This window comes from Rousettus aegyptiacus, unplaced genomic scaffold (genome assembly GCF_014176215.1).
Source record: "Rousettus aegyptiacus isolate mRouAeg1 unplaced genomic scaffold, mRouAeg1.p scaffold_m13_p_3, whole genome shotgun sequence".
NCBI lineage: Eukaryota > Metazoa > Chordata > Mammalia > Chiroptera > Pteropodidae > Rousettus > Rousettus aegyptiacus.
The window spans coordinates 114,786,918-114,800,931 of NW_023416306.1; the positions used below are offsets into that span (position 1 = coordinate 114,786,918).

The window sequence follows — 14,014 nt, forward strand, 5'->3', positions numbered from 1 at the left end:
ATTGTCAAGGAGTTATTTCAATATTTTAAAAGCTAAATATATATGTATATAGATGTGTGTATATATATTTTTAGATACCAAGTTTCTGTCATTCAAGACTTTAAAAATCAGAATTTTAATTCCTTAGCTATATTTGCTATCAACAGAAAGTTGATCATTGAGATGGCTTGGACTTTCAATGGTCTGTTTTTGTCACTCCTTTTGTTGTCATAGTTCATGCAGCCTTCATTTGTCCATCAGTATCACCTACGCATTTACTAAAGGAATTTGATCTAGAATTGATAAATATAAATCAATATGTTCAAATAATGATATTTGAGATCCAAAATTTTAACAAAGCCAGAGGGGGAAAATGCTCAGAGTCAATGACCTTTTTATTTAGCCCAAAGAGAAATATGAAAAATGTACTACTTTATAGGTATTATAATAAAAAAAGGAATTATTTCTGTTTCTAACTATGAAATCACCAGTCATGTCCTCAGGTCTTGCCTTCATCTGTTAACTTCACCATATTCCACAGAGTTGGGCTCAACCCTGTTTTACTTCATTCTGGAGATTTCAAAGGAAAAAATTATTTTGAAATTTGAAATGTGGGGCATTGCTCCTCCTAAATATGATAAGGAATGGTGTAATCATTGTTGCTTGCTAACTATCCATAGCTTTCTCAGCAGAAGATTCAAAACATGAAATATCACAAGTGTTACTCTCCATTTCCCACAGTCATTGGCATTTATTTACTTTGTCTTTCCTAAGCAAGGTTACTATCAAATAGATTTCAGTTTTTGCTCTATTGATCTTCGATATGAAAAATTTCATTTTTAGCTCACTAGAAGCTGGTATAGGAAGGTGGATGTTTTCACATGATGGTGTGTAGCTCAGGGAATGATTTGAGCCAAGAGAAATGTTTCTTGCAGACTCAGAGAAGAATGCCTGTCTTGAATTCTTGAATGTCTCAAGGCCTTGTCATGATTGTCTTCACAGAGATAGTTCTTCAGTGGGACCATACTTCCTAATGGTGAGAAGCAGAAGTTACTTTTGTCGTTGTCTGCCTCTCAAAATCAATCTTCGCAAATCTTTCAGCCTGGGGTCTGTTTTTTGTTTTGTGTTGTTTGCAAAAGTTAAGAAATGAGCTGCAAACAAAAAAAATTCATTGATTTCAAAGCTTCCTTCAGAGCTATATCATAATTAAGGCTGCTGACACTTAAGGGTCTGCCTGGATGCAAATAATCACCAGCTAAATACTGGACAGTTCTTCCCAAACACCTCATTCTCCAGACAAAATGGGTCTTCCTAAAGCTGTACTTGGAGAATGAAGAACCATTCCCTGGCACCAAAGTGGTAAGAGCTAGAATATCTTGGTAATGTACTTGACTATGTAATGGTTCTTTCTCCCATGGCCTTCTAGAAGTTGAAGGGGTGAAGAAGGGTTGTTAAGGATAGGACTTATGAAGAAGAACCTGGTGTTGATGGAGAATGGTTTCCTTGAATTGTGGTTTGTTGACAAATTTGAGGGAGTAATGAGGATCTTTCCAAATGAAGCAGCCATTCTGTAGAACTGTCTTGTCCATCGTGCAGTTGCAGCTACTCCAGTAGATGGCGTCTCTAACTCTTTTAGTGCTTTATAAATTTATTTTCTATTACTGATCTGAGTGTTTTTTTCCTGGGCTTTTAAATAATTTGGTGTGTTGTTGATTCTTTTTTGGTTCTCTTGGAAAAGGGAAAAAACAGTTGTCACAGATCAAGAGATCATAGAAATGCAAAAAATATACTTTTACCAAGTCTTACTGAAATTTCATAGGAAAGAAACCATAAATGAACTAAGCATGAAAAGAGGTACAGAACTGAGGCATAGAATAGTGAGCTTCCACTCAAATTTTCTTATTTTTTTTTCTCTAGACACTTCCGGTGCTTTGTATTTTTAGAACTTCTATAGCTGAAGATTTTCCACTGAGAAGAGAACCCTTTTACTAGACACATTGATAGACCTTATCAATTTTCCAAAGGAAGTAAGTCATCCCTGCAAGAAGCAAGCAAAACTCAGAAAAATGATTCAGACTTACTAGTGTCCAGAGAGGTTGAAGCACTAATGGGCAATTTAAATACTGTCTGGCAAGTTCTGGAAGAAACCCAGGAAGCTACAGGAGCATCTAAGAGGGATGCAAAGTCCCTGAAACAAGAGAGAGCACAGGGACTAACTGAAGGAAATCTAAGCTTCAGGATTCAGGGCTAGGCAAGGCCTGTTGATGGGATGATATGTTAACTGATATCTGAAGAAGGAATAGGACCCAGCTAGGCAGGGGTGGATGGGAAGGAGGTATGGGGGACTGGGTGCCTGTTCCAAGGAGAGGAGTAAGGACAGCATCTGCAAAGGTCTTGTGGGAGTGAGAGCAAGGCCTAGTTCAGGGAAAGCTTAAGATCAGTGTCTTGAAGGTCCTTTAGAAAAGTCCCTCAGGGGATCTTAACCTTTTTTGTAACATAGACCCTTTTGGTAGTCTGGTGAGGCCTATGGGTCTCTCTTCTTAGAATGTTGTTTTAAAATGCATAAAATTAAAATTGTTGGATTACAAAGGCAACCAATTATGTTAGAGTACAATTATCAAAATATTTTTTAAATCTTTAAGGTAATAATACAATAATGCATGTACTTCTTTATGAATGCATAACATAAGATTTAATAGAAGTTCTAACAACGACCATTATTTTGAAGTAGTGATAAGCATAAAGCAAAAATGATAACATGATCTAAAAATATCCGTAATTTCTATTGGTGACAAAATCACAAGTAAGGTTAATATTACTGTACTCTGTTGCTTATCTTTATTAAAAGAAATGCTTTCGGTTAGAGATTAGTGAAAATAAAGATGCAATTTTTCTCCTCAACCAACTAATCAATTGAATTCTATCCATGGTCCTTTGAGAGTGTGTGGAATTTAGAGAGGAACCCTTCCAACTGCAGGGTGGCAAATAGATGGGAAAGCAAGGCTGAGGGCAGGTGCTGGAGTGACCCTCAGCCCAAGGAGGTATCAATATTCCCAGGGGATTTGGATTTAAGAGGGACAAGTCAGTGGAGCCAGTTTAGCAAGAACTACTGCCTTCCACCCTCAGTGCCACAAACTTAGCTGAAGCACCTGCCAGGCACCAGGTTCTGGGGTACCATGCGGTGCTCAGAGAATGTGTAAATCATTACTGCAAGGGATGGATGAGCCCTTGTTTACTAATAATCTCTAGCGCGTTATAAAATGGTGGTTAAGAGACACCAGAGTTGGACAGACGTGGGTTACACTGCCCTTTCTGCAATTATATAAGCTGTCTAACTTTGAGCAAATTTATCTTTCATTGTTCTCATCTGAAAAATAGAGTAATAAAAATGTCTATCATGATCACAGGGTTACAGTGAGTTGAAGTGATGTAATTCATTACCAAAGCTGTAGATAAATATTGGATAAGCAAAGGTTGTTGAACATGACTTGAAATGAATCTGCCTGATGACCTTTCAAGAGAGGAATCTCTCTATTTTTTTTTTGCTTCCTATGCCTCCCTCACTGCTTAAACTCGAAAGAGGTTTTAGCACTTTCTGTTCCTCTGGGAAGGTAGCCATGTTTCAGGTCTTAAGTCTCTGGCTACTAGATATGTACTACCAAGGTTACACATGTTGTCAACATCTTTTTAGTTTCCCTGTGTTTATTTTTCTTGAGCACCCACAACCTACTGGGGACTGGAAGAGAATCCTGAAATAAACAGTGTCATGAGGTGGCTTTTGAAATGAAATCTGGTATTTTGTAGTAAGAACAGGTATTAAAAACTCTAGCTTAAGAGTCCACAATAATTGAAGCCTCTTGATCAGGATCTAGTTAATTAATATGGAGTAGATCAGCATTAAAAGATATGGGAATAGTAGTAATCGCACAATTCTATACACTTGTTTTTTTCGTATAAAAAGAAATTAAACCCAGCAGATATTTTTTGATTCCCAGAAAATGCCCTTTTCTTTGTAAGGTCAGAATGTTCCAAAAGTTGTCTTTTAAATATTTTGAACTTGAGATTGATGGAGCTAGGGTCAATCGACTAGTCAATCGTAACTGGAAAATATTAAACTACTTTCATTCTGCAAGTAAATCTGCATTCACCTGAGTCAAAAAGTCGCTCCCGACGAGGATGGGATTCGAACCCACGCGTGCAGAGCACAATGGATTAGCAGTCCATCGCCTTAACCACTCGGCCACCTCGTCCCAGAAACCTACTCCTTCCTGGTAGCTATTGGGAGTGATACTAGGGGGATGTGACGCAGTATTATGGAAGCCACCATTTTGTACGGAAACAAAGAGCCGATCGTTTTTAAAGCAAGTAATCGAAAGAAGATGGCCGCCCCCATAAGATGGGAAGCAATGCGGGAAATGAAAGAAAATTCAACAGAAAATGAGAAACCTTGAAGGGAATAATATTGGCAGACAGGCTGGAAAGGAAGTTCGATTACAGGAGTTTTAGGACTAGGGTTGCTCCAGCGTCTAAGGGGCGGAGTCGACGCATAGACTGTCTTTGCGCATGCGCGTCGATTAGGCGGTTAGATTTGAATGCTGCACGGAAGCTGTCTGGGCGCTGTAAGGTGACGTCCAGAGGCGACCGTGAACTACCTCTCCGAACCCCGCGGACCCCAGCCGAACCCCGCTGACCCCAAACAGGTGTAAGGAGAATTTTTTAAGCAGGAGGCTGCGACAGGTAAGGAGAATGACTCTTGCGTCTGGGCTCTTGGGGGGACTTTAGGTTTTATCTAAGCACTCTGAACGTCCAGCGATAGGAGGTGGGGGACGCTCCCTATGCCAGGCGGCCCCCGAAAGCTTTGGGCCAGAGTAGACGCTGCTCTCCTAGTGTGGGGCTCTTTCTTTCCTCATCTGGGCCTGCACATTGAGCCGCTTTCCACCTCTCTAGCACTTCCCATCCACACCTGGGCCTCTTGGGTCGGGTCAGGACGGCTAAGCTCGGCTCAGCTTGGCTGCTGTTACTCTCTCCGCGTCCGAATCCGCGGCGTCCCGCTAGTCCTCTTCTGACCAGGGTGCCGGACTCTTTCTCGCACCCCGGCTCTCTTCTCTAGGAAACTCGGCTGTTTGTATTTCTGACTCGGTCTTTTCTTGCTGTAAATGAAGTGACAGCAATAAGTGATTTTAAACTCTCGGTTTATCGTGGTTTATTTACAGTGTCTGATTGGAGTACTAGCGCGCAGTAAACAGATTTTCCATTTCCTGCTGATATAATACATTAGTAAATAAACCAGTATTATTAGTATTCCACAAATGAGTTTTTGAAAATCTTTCTCTGTCCATTATTAGCTTCAGAGTTAAAGCCCCCTTTCTTGCTGTTTATCTCAATACTAGAGTTTAAGAAAAAAATTCTTTAAAAAATCACTGATTGGAATTTTAAAAATAAGTTTTTAGAGATATGACAAGACTAAAGCCGAACTTACTCTAGATTACTCTAGATATTAAGATCAAAATTTTCACTTTAGTTGAATTGGATCAAATTCCTCAGGTATTTATTGGGTTTCTTCTTGTTATATGCCAGGGCTGGGAACAGATGATTCAGAGTCCCTAATCTAATAATTTACTGTCCAGAAGGGGAAATAATATACACAGATAACTATAATACAAGACAGTATAAAAGATTATAGGACATTCTAAAGTGGCATAGGAACATACAGAAGGGAGAACTTATTTGATTCCTTTAACAATGGAGACTGAAAGAAGCTTTACAGTTAAAGTGAGATTTGAGGTGTAACTTGAGAAGAATGATTTATGGAGATAAGTTTAATGTACCCTAAGATTTGGCTAATTAAAGGTTGGGTTCAAAGCAGTATAATTCTTCTTGACTATATGGGTGGCTGGAAATGTTTACAAGATGACAGATAGATAAAAACTGAGTAACAATGTTTGATGTGTTAGTAGTAACAATACTTAAAAAGTTGTTATTAAGTGGAAATAAATTTATGTTTGATGCTAAATAAGAGACTAGAAGATTTACTAGATATTGATAGGACAGCTGCCCTATCAGTGATAATTGTAATGTTTTACATCTGGACTGTCTATCTGGGTACCCATTAGTTACATGTAACTATTGAGCATCTGAAACATGGCTATTGTGATTGAAGAACTGAATTTTAAATTTTATTTTATTTTAATTACTTTAAATTTAAATAGCTGCTGTTTGGACAGCACAGGTCTAGACCCTATATCAGTGGACACTATGGAATATATTAACTCTAGTTATTGGTAGTATAAATGGAGGAATGGACGAAGAGGCAGAAAGTAAATATTTCAGGCTTTGAAGTCTACATGGTCACTGGCATGGTTTCTGTCACATATTTATTTGTTTTTTGTTTTGTTTTCTACAACCCATTCAAAATGTAAAAAACAAAAAACTCCAAAAACACTTTGAAGGTCCCATTTTAACAAAATATGTAGTTTTTAACTGCCTACAGCACCTGGTATTCCAAGGTGGTCTCACCATCCAAGTACTAACCAGGCCCAACCCTGCTTAACTTCAAGAGATCAGACCAGATCCATCCGTATGTTACAGGTGGCATGGCAGTAGACCACAGTCCATAGTCTAAACTCCTCAAAATGTCTCGTATCTTGGCCATGCTACCCTGAACAAGCCCCATCCTGTCTGATCTCAGAAGCTAAGTAGGGTTGGGCCTGGTTAGTACTTGGGTGGGAGACCACATAGGAAGACCAGGTACTGTAGGTGTAAAAAATAAAAAAAAAATAATAATAAGGGATTGTAAGCTGACAAGGTCCTTGCAATCTGTGAAGTCGACTAAGGGTTGCCTGGCCTAAAAATAAATAAATAAATAAAAATAAAAATTTCTCATTTCTTATAGTTCCATAGGGTACTTTTTCTTTCTTTTTTTGGTCTTCCCCCAGAAAGTAATACTAAAGTCACAACTCTGCTCTTAATCTTTTCATAGTTTATACTTTCTCACCTTTTCTAATTTTGTGTGTTTGTTACAGAAAGGTTTTCTTCAAAAATGGATGGGATGTCTTCAGAGACTAATGAAGAAAAGTAAGTTCATGCAATGCAGCTAAAAATGTTAAACTCTTTATCAGAAACAGATACTTTTCCAGTTAGTAAAACCTGTTGATAACTTCTGAAATCTGTTCGTATTCTCTTCCAGGGAAAAGAAGTAAATGTTACAAAGTCATAGCCCTCCTTGCCATATCTTTATATAAACCTATCTAGAGTCAAAACTGAGAGACTTTACAGACCACCTCCCATTTCTTCTATCTAAGAATGAGAAAATTGAGGCCCAAGGAAACAAAATGATTTGTCTAAACTTGGCATCTGTTTACAACCAGAGACATAATTTTTTTTCCCAAACAATGTTTTTAAATTTTTGATTTTGTTGCTAAATGTCAGAATTTCAAGATTTCAAATTACAAGTAGATTTTCAGCTTCTCTTGAAAATCAACTGTGGCAACACTGGGCTTGTATTTATGCTTGGCAACAGATAACCTGTATGTAGTAGTGGCTATGACCTTTAAACCAGGCAAGAACTCTCCATTATAGTCTCCACCCCACCTATTTTTCTTATACTTACTGAATTATCTGTTTAGCCTCTATGGGAATTTGAATTTTTAAATCGTGATGTAAAAATCACATAGTAATAAAACCAGTGCTAGAATCTCTTGATTTATAGCCCATTTATCTTGCAATTGTACCTCCATAAATATGGTAAATTATGTTGTACTGATTGTGTTTCAGGATAGTCTTGTAGTATATAATATGTGTCTTAAAACACTGACTTCATAAATATTGAATATAAAGTGTTATAAATTTTGCTAAGTGAAAGTGATGCTGAGTATTAAGTGAAAGTTATGGCTAATTTAAAAGCATGTAAGTTGATGTGACTATGGCTTTTGAAAATTCAGACTTTTATCAGTATGTATGTAAACTTTTTTCCTTTCTTTCAGTGACAATATAGAGAGGCCTGTTAGAAGACGACATTCCTCAGTATGTAACACTTATTTGTTAACTTTTTTTCAATGATGACTATATTCCATAGTAATTTTTACTGTGGCATCACTATCCTACCTCCACTGGCTCCTATTGCTCCCTGGATAAAGAATAAAATATTTAACCTTACATAGTTTTATAGTTGAATAAATATACTAAAATTCACATTTTATTAATTTCATGGTAACTTTATGAGTTATATGCTATTGTAAATTATATTTCAATAAAGGTGTTTAAAATATATTTAAACTGATGTGCAAAGCTAGACACAAAAAATCCAACTTAAATTGATTTAAGCACAATTTTTTTGGATTATGAAGCTGAAAAATCCAAAGATAGGAATGACATCAGGCACAACTTACTGACTTGGGGTTCCAACAATATCATTAGTACTAGGATTTCCTTTCAATTTTTCTACTCTGATTGCTTCCTCTGGGTAATCTTCATTATTAGATAGGCTCCCCATGCTTACTACAGTATATCTAGCTCCCAACATTCAGGTTCAAGTCCTACATAGAAAATAGTATCTATTTCCTGAAGATAAAAAATACAAACAACTCAGGATTGAATCGTATTGGCTTGATTATCTAGATAGGATCAAGCTCTCATTCCTGAACCAATCACTATTGCTGAGAGAATATTATGTGCAGATTATGCTAGACCAGGGTTATGTGTTGTACACGTAGGTTGGGTTAGAGCTTCACCCAGACCACATGGGATGAGTGTTGGGAAAATAATTGGGGAAGGTGGGCAGGGACGGAGAAAGGAATAGATGACAAGTATTTAAACGAGCCACAAAGTATAGCACTGAATAGAATGAATTTGAGGAATTTTAGAGATTTTTACAGGAATTTTAGCATCTCTACCTCTCTACTCATACTGTGACTTGAAATGAACTGATTATTAATAGATATGCCAGATTTTCTTGAATAATTCTCTTCTAGATTTTGAAACCTCCAAGGAGTCCTCTTCAGGACCTCAGAGGTGGTAATGAAATTGTTCAGGTAAGTTCCTAGTGCAAATGCTTTATAGATTACTATTTTCAGTGATATTTTTAATAGTCAGGAACTTTATTAGCTATATGAAAAGAGAACATCATAAATGATTCTCAGTTGAATATGTACAAGTAAGCATCCCATGACCCACAGGTTAAAATTCAAACACTAGAGTAAGCTGGCACTCATAATTTTTAACCCGTATTTACTTTACAGCCTTCTTTCTTGCCACTCTCACACATGTGTCTTACTATTCAGAACTGCTTACTATTTCCCAAACGAGACATGACCTGTAAGCCTGCAAGTATTTGCATATGGTCTAGATGGTTAGTCCTTCCAACATTTTATTTTAAAAGTTTTTCTAACATAATGAAAAGTAGAAAGAATTTTACAGTGAATATGCATATAGTCATCACTTAAGTTCTACTATTAATATTTTATCATATGTGCTTTATCACAAAGCTGTAGCCCTCTTTATTGGGTAATTCCTGTTAGTTTTTCAAGACTCAGCTTTGGAATCACTAATCTTAGAAAATCATTCCTCAATACCTACTGTAATTGATTACTTATGTCTGTTTTTAAATCAAGAGCTCCATGAGGGCAAGAACTTTATCATGCATTTTTTTTTTAATTTATTGTGTCTAGTACATAGTTGGCTTTTAGTACATTTTGTTGATTGATATAGTTTTGGAGACCATGTAATTCTGAGTTCTCATTCTACTTTGGCCTCTCTTTTCTCAAATACATCAAGTTTTTTACTGTATTAGGGCCTCTGCACACATTCTGCCTAGAATGCTTTCCCTCTGCCTTTCATTGGACTAACTAATCCTTTAGGTTTCAACTTAAATGTATTTCCTCAAAGAAATCTTTCCTGATTCTCAAGCTAAATTCATTTTTTATATAGTTTCCTTCATATTACTTATCATACTGTTGAGTTTTATGTTACTGGATTTTTTTGTTTAATGTCTGTCTCAGCATTAATCCTCAGTAGTGTAGAGACTGTATTTTCTTTACTGTTGTTTTCCCATCACTTGGCACAGGATCTGGTTGTGTGTGTGTGTGTGTTAAAAAAAATTATTGAACTTTGAATGATTAAATGACAGATCCATAGACTCATAGAACTTTAAAACCAACAGGACCTCCTCAGTAATTTTGAATCTAGTTTTTTCATTTTATAGATGAGAACTATGATGTCCAAAGAGATTAAATGTTTTGTCTAAGCCCACAATGCTAGTTAGTGTCAGGCTTCAAATCAGAGTTCTAATCTCTTAATTTCTAGCTCAGCGCTCTTTTCCACATGCTACGCAAACATGATTTTCTTTTTTTAGTAATAAATATACTAATATTGGGATCTGAGAATACTATTGAAGAGCAATAGAAAGCCCCAGCCAATGAAGACTTGAAATAGTTTAGCAATTTCCCTTCCTGTCTCTTCTGACAGAACTAGTCAGACTTTAGCAGGTCAAGAGAGAAGTGGCTATAAGTACCTTTGGAGGAATGTACACCTAGTCTGTGTAAGGCCACATTGCCTGGATCCACATGTCTTCCAAGAATACCAAAGAGGTTGGAGTTTGCATTTTGAAGATCAGTTCTGAGGGGACTGGCTTAGGTGAAATGTTCTTGTCACACATGCTTTTTTATTCTTCATGCTAAATACTTCATTTTAGATCTTGAAAGACTTCTATAAAGAAAGCATTTCTAGAATAAAAAGACACTATATTACAGTTGAAAAAAAAAGAAATATATTCTCTTTTAGTCCCAGTATTAATTATGTCAATATTATTGTCATATTAAGCTCAAAGCCACCTATAGCATCTGCTAAGGTCTTAACAGAGAGGATGAACATTCCTCATTCTTCGTTATAATAAGATTTACATTCAGGTATTCAGAATTAACACAGTAAAATTCTCTGGATTTTGTTTGTTTCTCTGTCTTGTTTTTTGTATTTGGTATCTGTGTGAGTAAAAGTGTTCTTGTTAAGGAATATGAGGCAAAATAAAAGTAGTATAATAAAAGGTGTTCAACATCAATAATCATTAGGGAAACGCAAATCAAAACCACAATGAAGTGTCACTTCATACCCATTAGAATGACTACTATCAAAAAACAAAAAAGAATAAGTCGGCTAGGATGTGAAGTAATTGGAACCTTTGTGCACTGTTGTGGGAATGTAAAATGATGTGGCCATTATGGAAGACAGTATGGTGATTCCTCAAAAAATTAAAATAGAATTACCATATGATTCAGCAGTCCACTTCTGGTTATGTCCAAAATAATTGAAAACAGGATCTTGGATATACAGGATATACACCCCTCTTCATGGCAGCATTATTCACAAGAGGGAAAGGGTGGAAGCAACCCAGTGTCCATTGACCAATGAATGGATAAACAAAATGTGGTATCAGTGGAATATTATTCAGCCTTTAAAAAAAAAAAAAGAAGAAAATTCTGGCATGTATCATAGCATAGTTGAACCTTGAGGCCATTATGCTAAGTGAAATAAACCAGGCACAAAAAGACAAATAACTTTATGATTCCACTTATGAGGTACATAGAATAGTCAAATTTATAGAAACAGAAAATAGAATGGTGGTTACAGAAAGGTTAGAGAAAAAGAGTTGTTTTATGAATGTAGTTTCAGTTTTGCAAGTTGAAAAGGATTTTAGAGTTTGGTTGCATAACAATGTAAATACTTAATGAACTGTACATTTAAAAATGTGAAGATGTTTGAGTATGTTATGCTAAGTGAAATAAGCCAATCACAAAAGGACAAATATTGCATAATTTAATTTATATGAGGTATCTGAAATAGTAATACTCAGAAGCAGAGAGCAGTAGAGTAGTGGTTGCTAGGGGCAATAGCAGGGGAAATGGGAGTTGCTAATCAATGGGTATAAAGTTTCAGTTATTCAAGATAAATATGTGCTAGAGGTCTGTACAACACTGTGCCAATAATTAATAATACTGTATTATACCTTTAAAAATCTGTTAAGAGGGTAGATCACTTGTAAGGCGAGTCTTACCACAATGAAATAAAAATAGATTTTTTAAATGGTTAAGATAAATTTTATTTATGTATATTTTACATTTAAATTTTTTTTTAAATCTTAAAAATAGTACAGTAAGGTTAGAATAACAGGCGACGTATCATTTGCTTTGTTCCCAGTCTTTCTTCTTGATAGCAAAATAGCCGTTCATTTAAAAAGGAGAAAAGATAAGGGGCAGTAATCACCTTCCTTAAGCATATGTTGTTTATATCAGTATGCTTATTATCACTCACATTGAAAATTATATTCATGTTTGTTAAGTGCTTCTACATTGAGATTATTTTGGAGAACCTAATAATAATCGAAATAAATAATAATATCAAATTCATTCAGAATAAGACTTGGTCTGTCTGCAGTATTCTGGAAACTTAAGTCACAGTGGTTTCATGAAGAATCACACCATATATTCTCTGCCTTTAGGAGTCCAATGCGTTGAGAAATAAGAAAAGCTCTCGTCGAGTCAGCTTTGCAGATACTATAAAGTAAGTTGAAATGAGAAATAATTTTAAAATAATTGTAATGGTTTTTTTGTGTGTCAGACCAGATATATTAGTTCTAACTGACTCTGATAACCTGTATTTCAATTAGATAAGCATCTGAGAATTGTTATTTAAAAAGTCATTATTCAGGATTATGCTTAAAAGAGAAACATTAGAAGCATTCTCTCCAAAGTAAGGAACAAAACAACTGTCTTAACCACTGTTATTAACATTGTATTGGAGGTGCTAAGCAACAAAAATAAACTAGAGAAAGAAATTGGAGTTATAAAAATTGGATAAATCTATTACATTTTGCAGATTATATATTAGGAAAATCCAATATCAATTAAAATAACTCTACAGACGCTAAGTATCAGGATAAACATTAACATGGAAATCAATATATTTCTTGTATATAAATAATAAGGAGATAGAGAAAATGTCTTTTTTAATTGTTATGTTTTGTTGCTGTAAATATAATAAAAGCATATAAAAACTAAAATATTACTGAAGGATACTAAAGATTAATTGTACAAATGAAGATAAGTTCTTAAATAAAAAAATTCAACATCATAAAGATGTCATTTCTCCCTAAGTTAATTTTTAAATTTAATGTAATTCTTATATGTGGTGTTTTCATGATTATTTTTTTGATGTTCAGCAATATATTTGTATTTCTTCATTGATTGAAGAGTTTGATAGAGATTTTTAAAATATCTAAGTGGGCATTTTGTTATCATTAATTTTTAGTTATATTGTCAGAGAATGTTAATCTTGTATTATTTTGATTTCTATTGAAATTGTTTTTGTAATCTTGTATATAATCAACTTTTGTGAAAGATCCATAGGTACTTGAAGATATATTTTGTATTAAAGAGTATGGAGTTTGGTATATATCAGTTATATCCACCTTATACCTTATGTTATTTGAGTCTCCTATAATCTTACATAGGTTTAGTCATTTTAAACTATCATGAATTATGAGAGAGAGGTGAATTAGTCTCATTGATAAGGCATCTCACTTTATATCTCTATATTTCTAATAGTTTTCCTTTGTGAATGTTGATTCTATATTTATTGGTGCATCATTGTTATATCTTTATTCAGAATTGCACTTTCTAGCATTATGAAATATTTATCTTTGTTTTGTTTATTGCTTTTTGACCCAAATTTTACCTAGACCGATATTAAGATTTCTATCTGTGCTATTTTTTTTGCCTGGTATACCTTTGTGTATTGTTAGACCATGTATGAGTGATGATAAAATTACTTTTCAAAAAACTGTCATCTCAATAATCATGTCGAAATGATCATTTTAACATAGGAAGTTCACCTGTCTCAACTAATCAAAAGTGGTTTTATATAAACTTTAGTTTTTTAACTATTAAAGATATTGTATACTTGAAACTTATATAGTCTTATGAACTAATGTCACCCTAATAAATTTAATTAAAAAAATGAAAAAGAGCCACAGGATTCTCGATATAGA

General features: G+C 35.0%; 1 protein-coding gene, 1 long non-coding RNA gene and 1 other non-coding gene across 5 annotated transcripts in view; 1 reads left to right on the forward strand and 2 right to left on the reverse strand.

The window, feature by feature from the left end:
- Positions 1-356: 356 nt before the first annotated feature.
- On the reverse strand, positions 357-4,390 carry LOC118615038. The gene is made up of 2 exons (XR_004956296.1): positions 4,128-4,390; positions 357-1,707 (listed from the first exon to the last, which is right to left on the reverse strand). It is a non-coding gene; the product is annotated as an uncharacterized LOC118615038 (long non-coding RNA).
- On the reverse strand, positions 4,148-4,229 carry TRNAS-GCU. Its single transcript has one exon. It is a non-coding gene; the product is annotated as a tRNA-Ser (tRNA).
- Positions 4,391-4,547: 157 nt separating the features above from the next.
- The window catches only part of KNL1 (kinetochore scaffold 1), a 39,500-nt gene continuing 30,033 nt past the window's right edge, over positions 4,548-14,014 (forward strand). The window contains exons 1-5 of one of the 3 annotated variants that reach the window (XR_001597791.2): positions 4,548-4,716; positions 7,002-7,053; positions 7,962-8,001; positions 8,949-9,008; positions 12,467-12,528. Coding sequence is in view for 2 of the 3 variants with exons in the window: in XM_036239103.1 (XP_036094996.1) it covers positions 7,019-7,053; positions 7,962-8,001; positions 8,949-9,008; positions 12,467-12,528 (197 nt within the window). In the remaining variant the exon portion in view is untranslated. The remainder of the gene's footprint in view (positions 4,717-7,001; positions 7,054-7,961; positions 8,002-8,948; positions 9,009-12,466; positions 12,529-14,014) is intronic. The other 2 variants (XM_036239103.1, XM_016152224.2) reach the window with 2 other exon arrangements.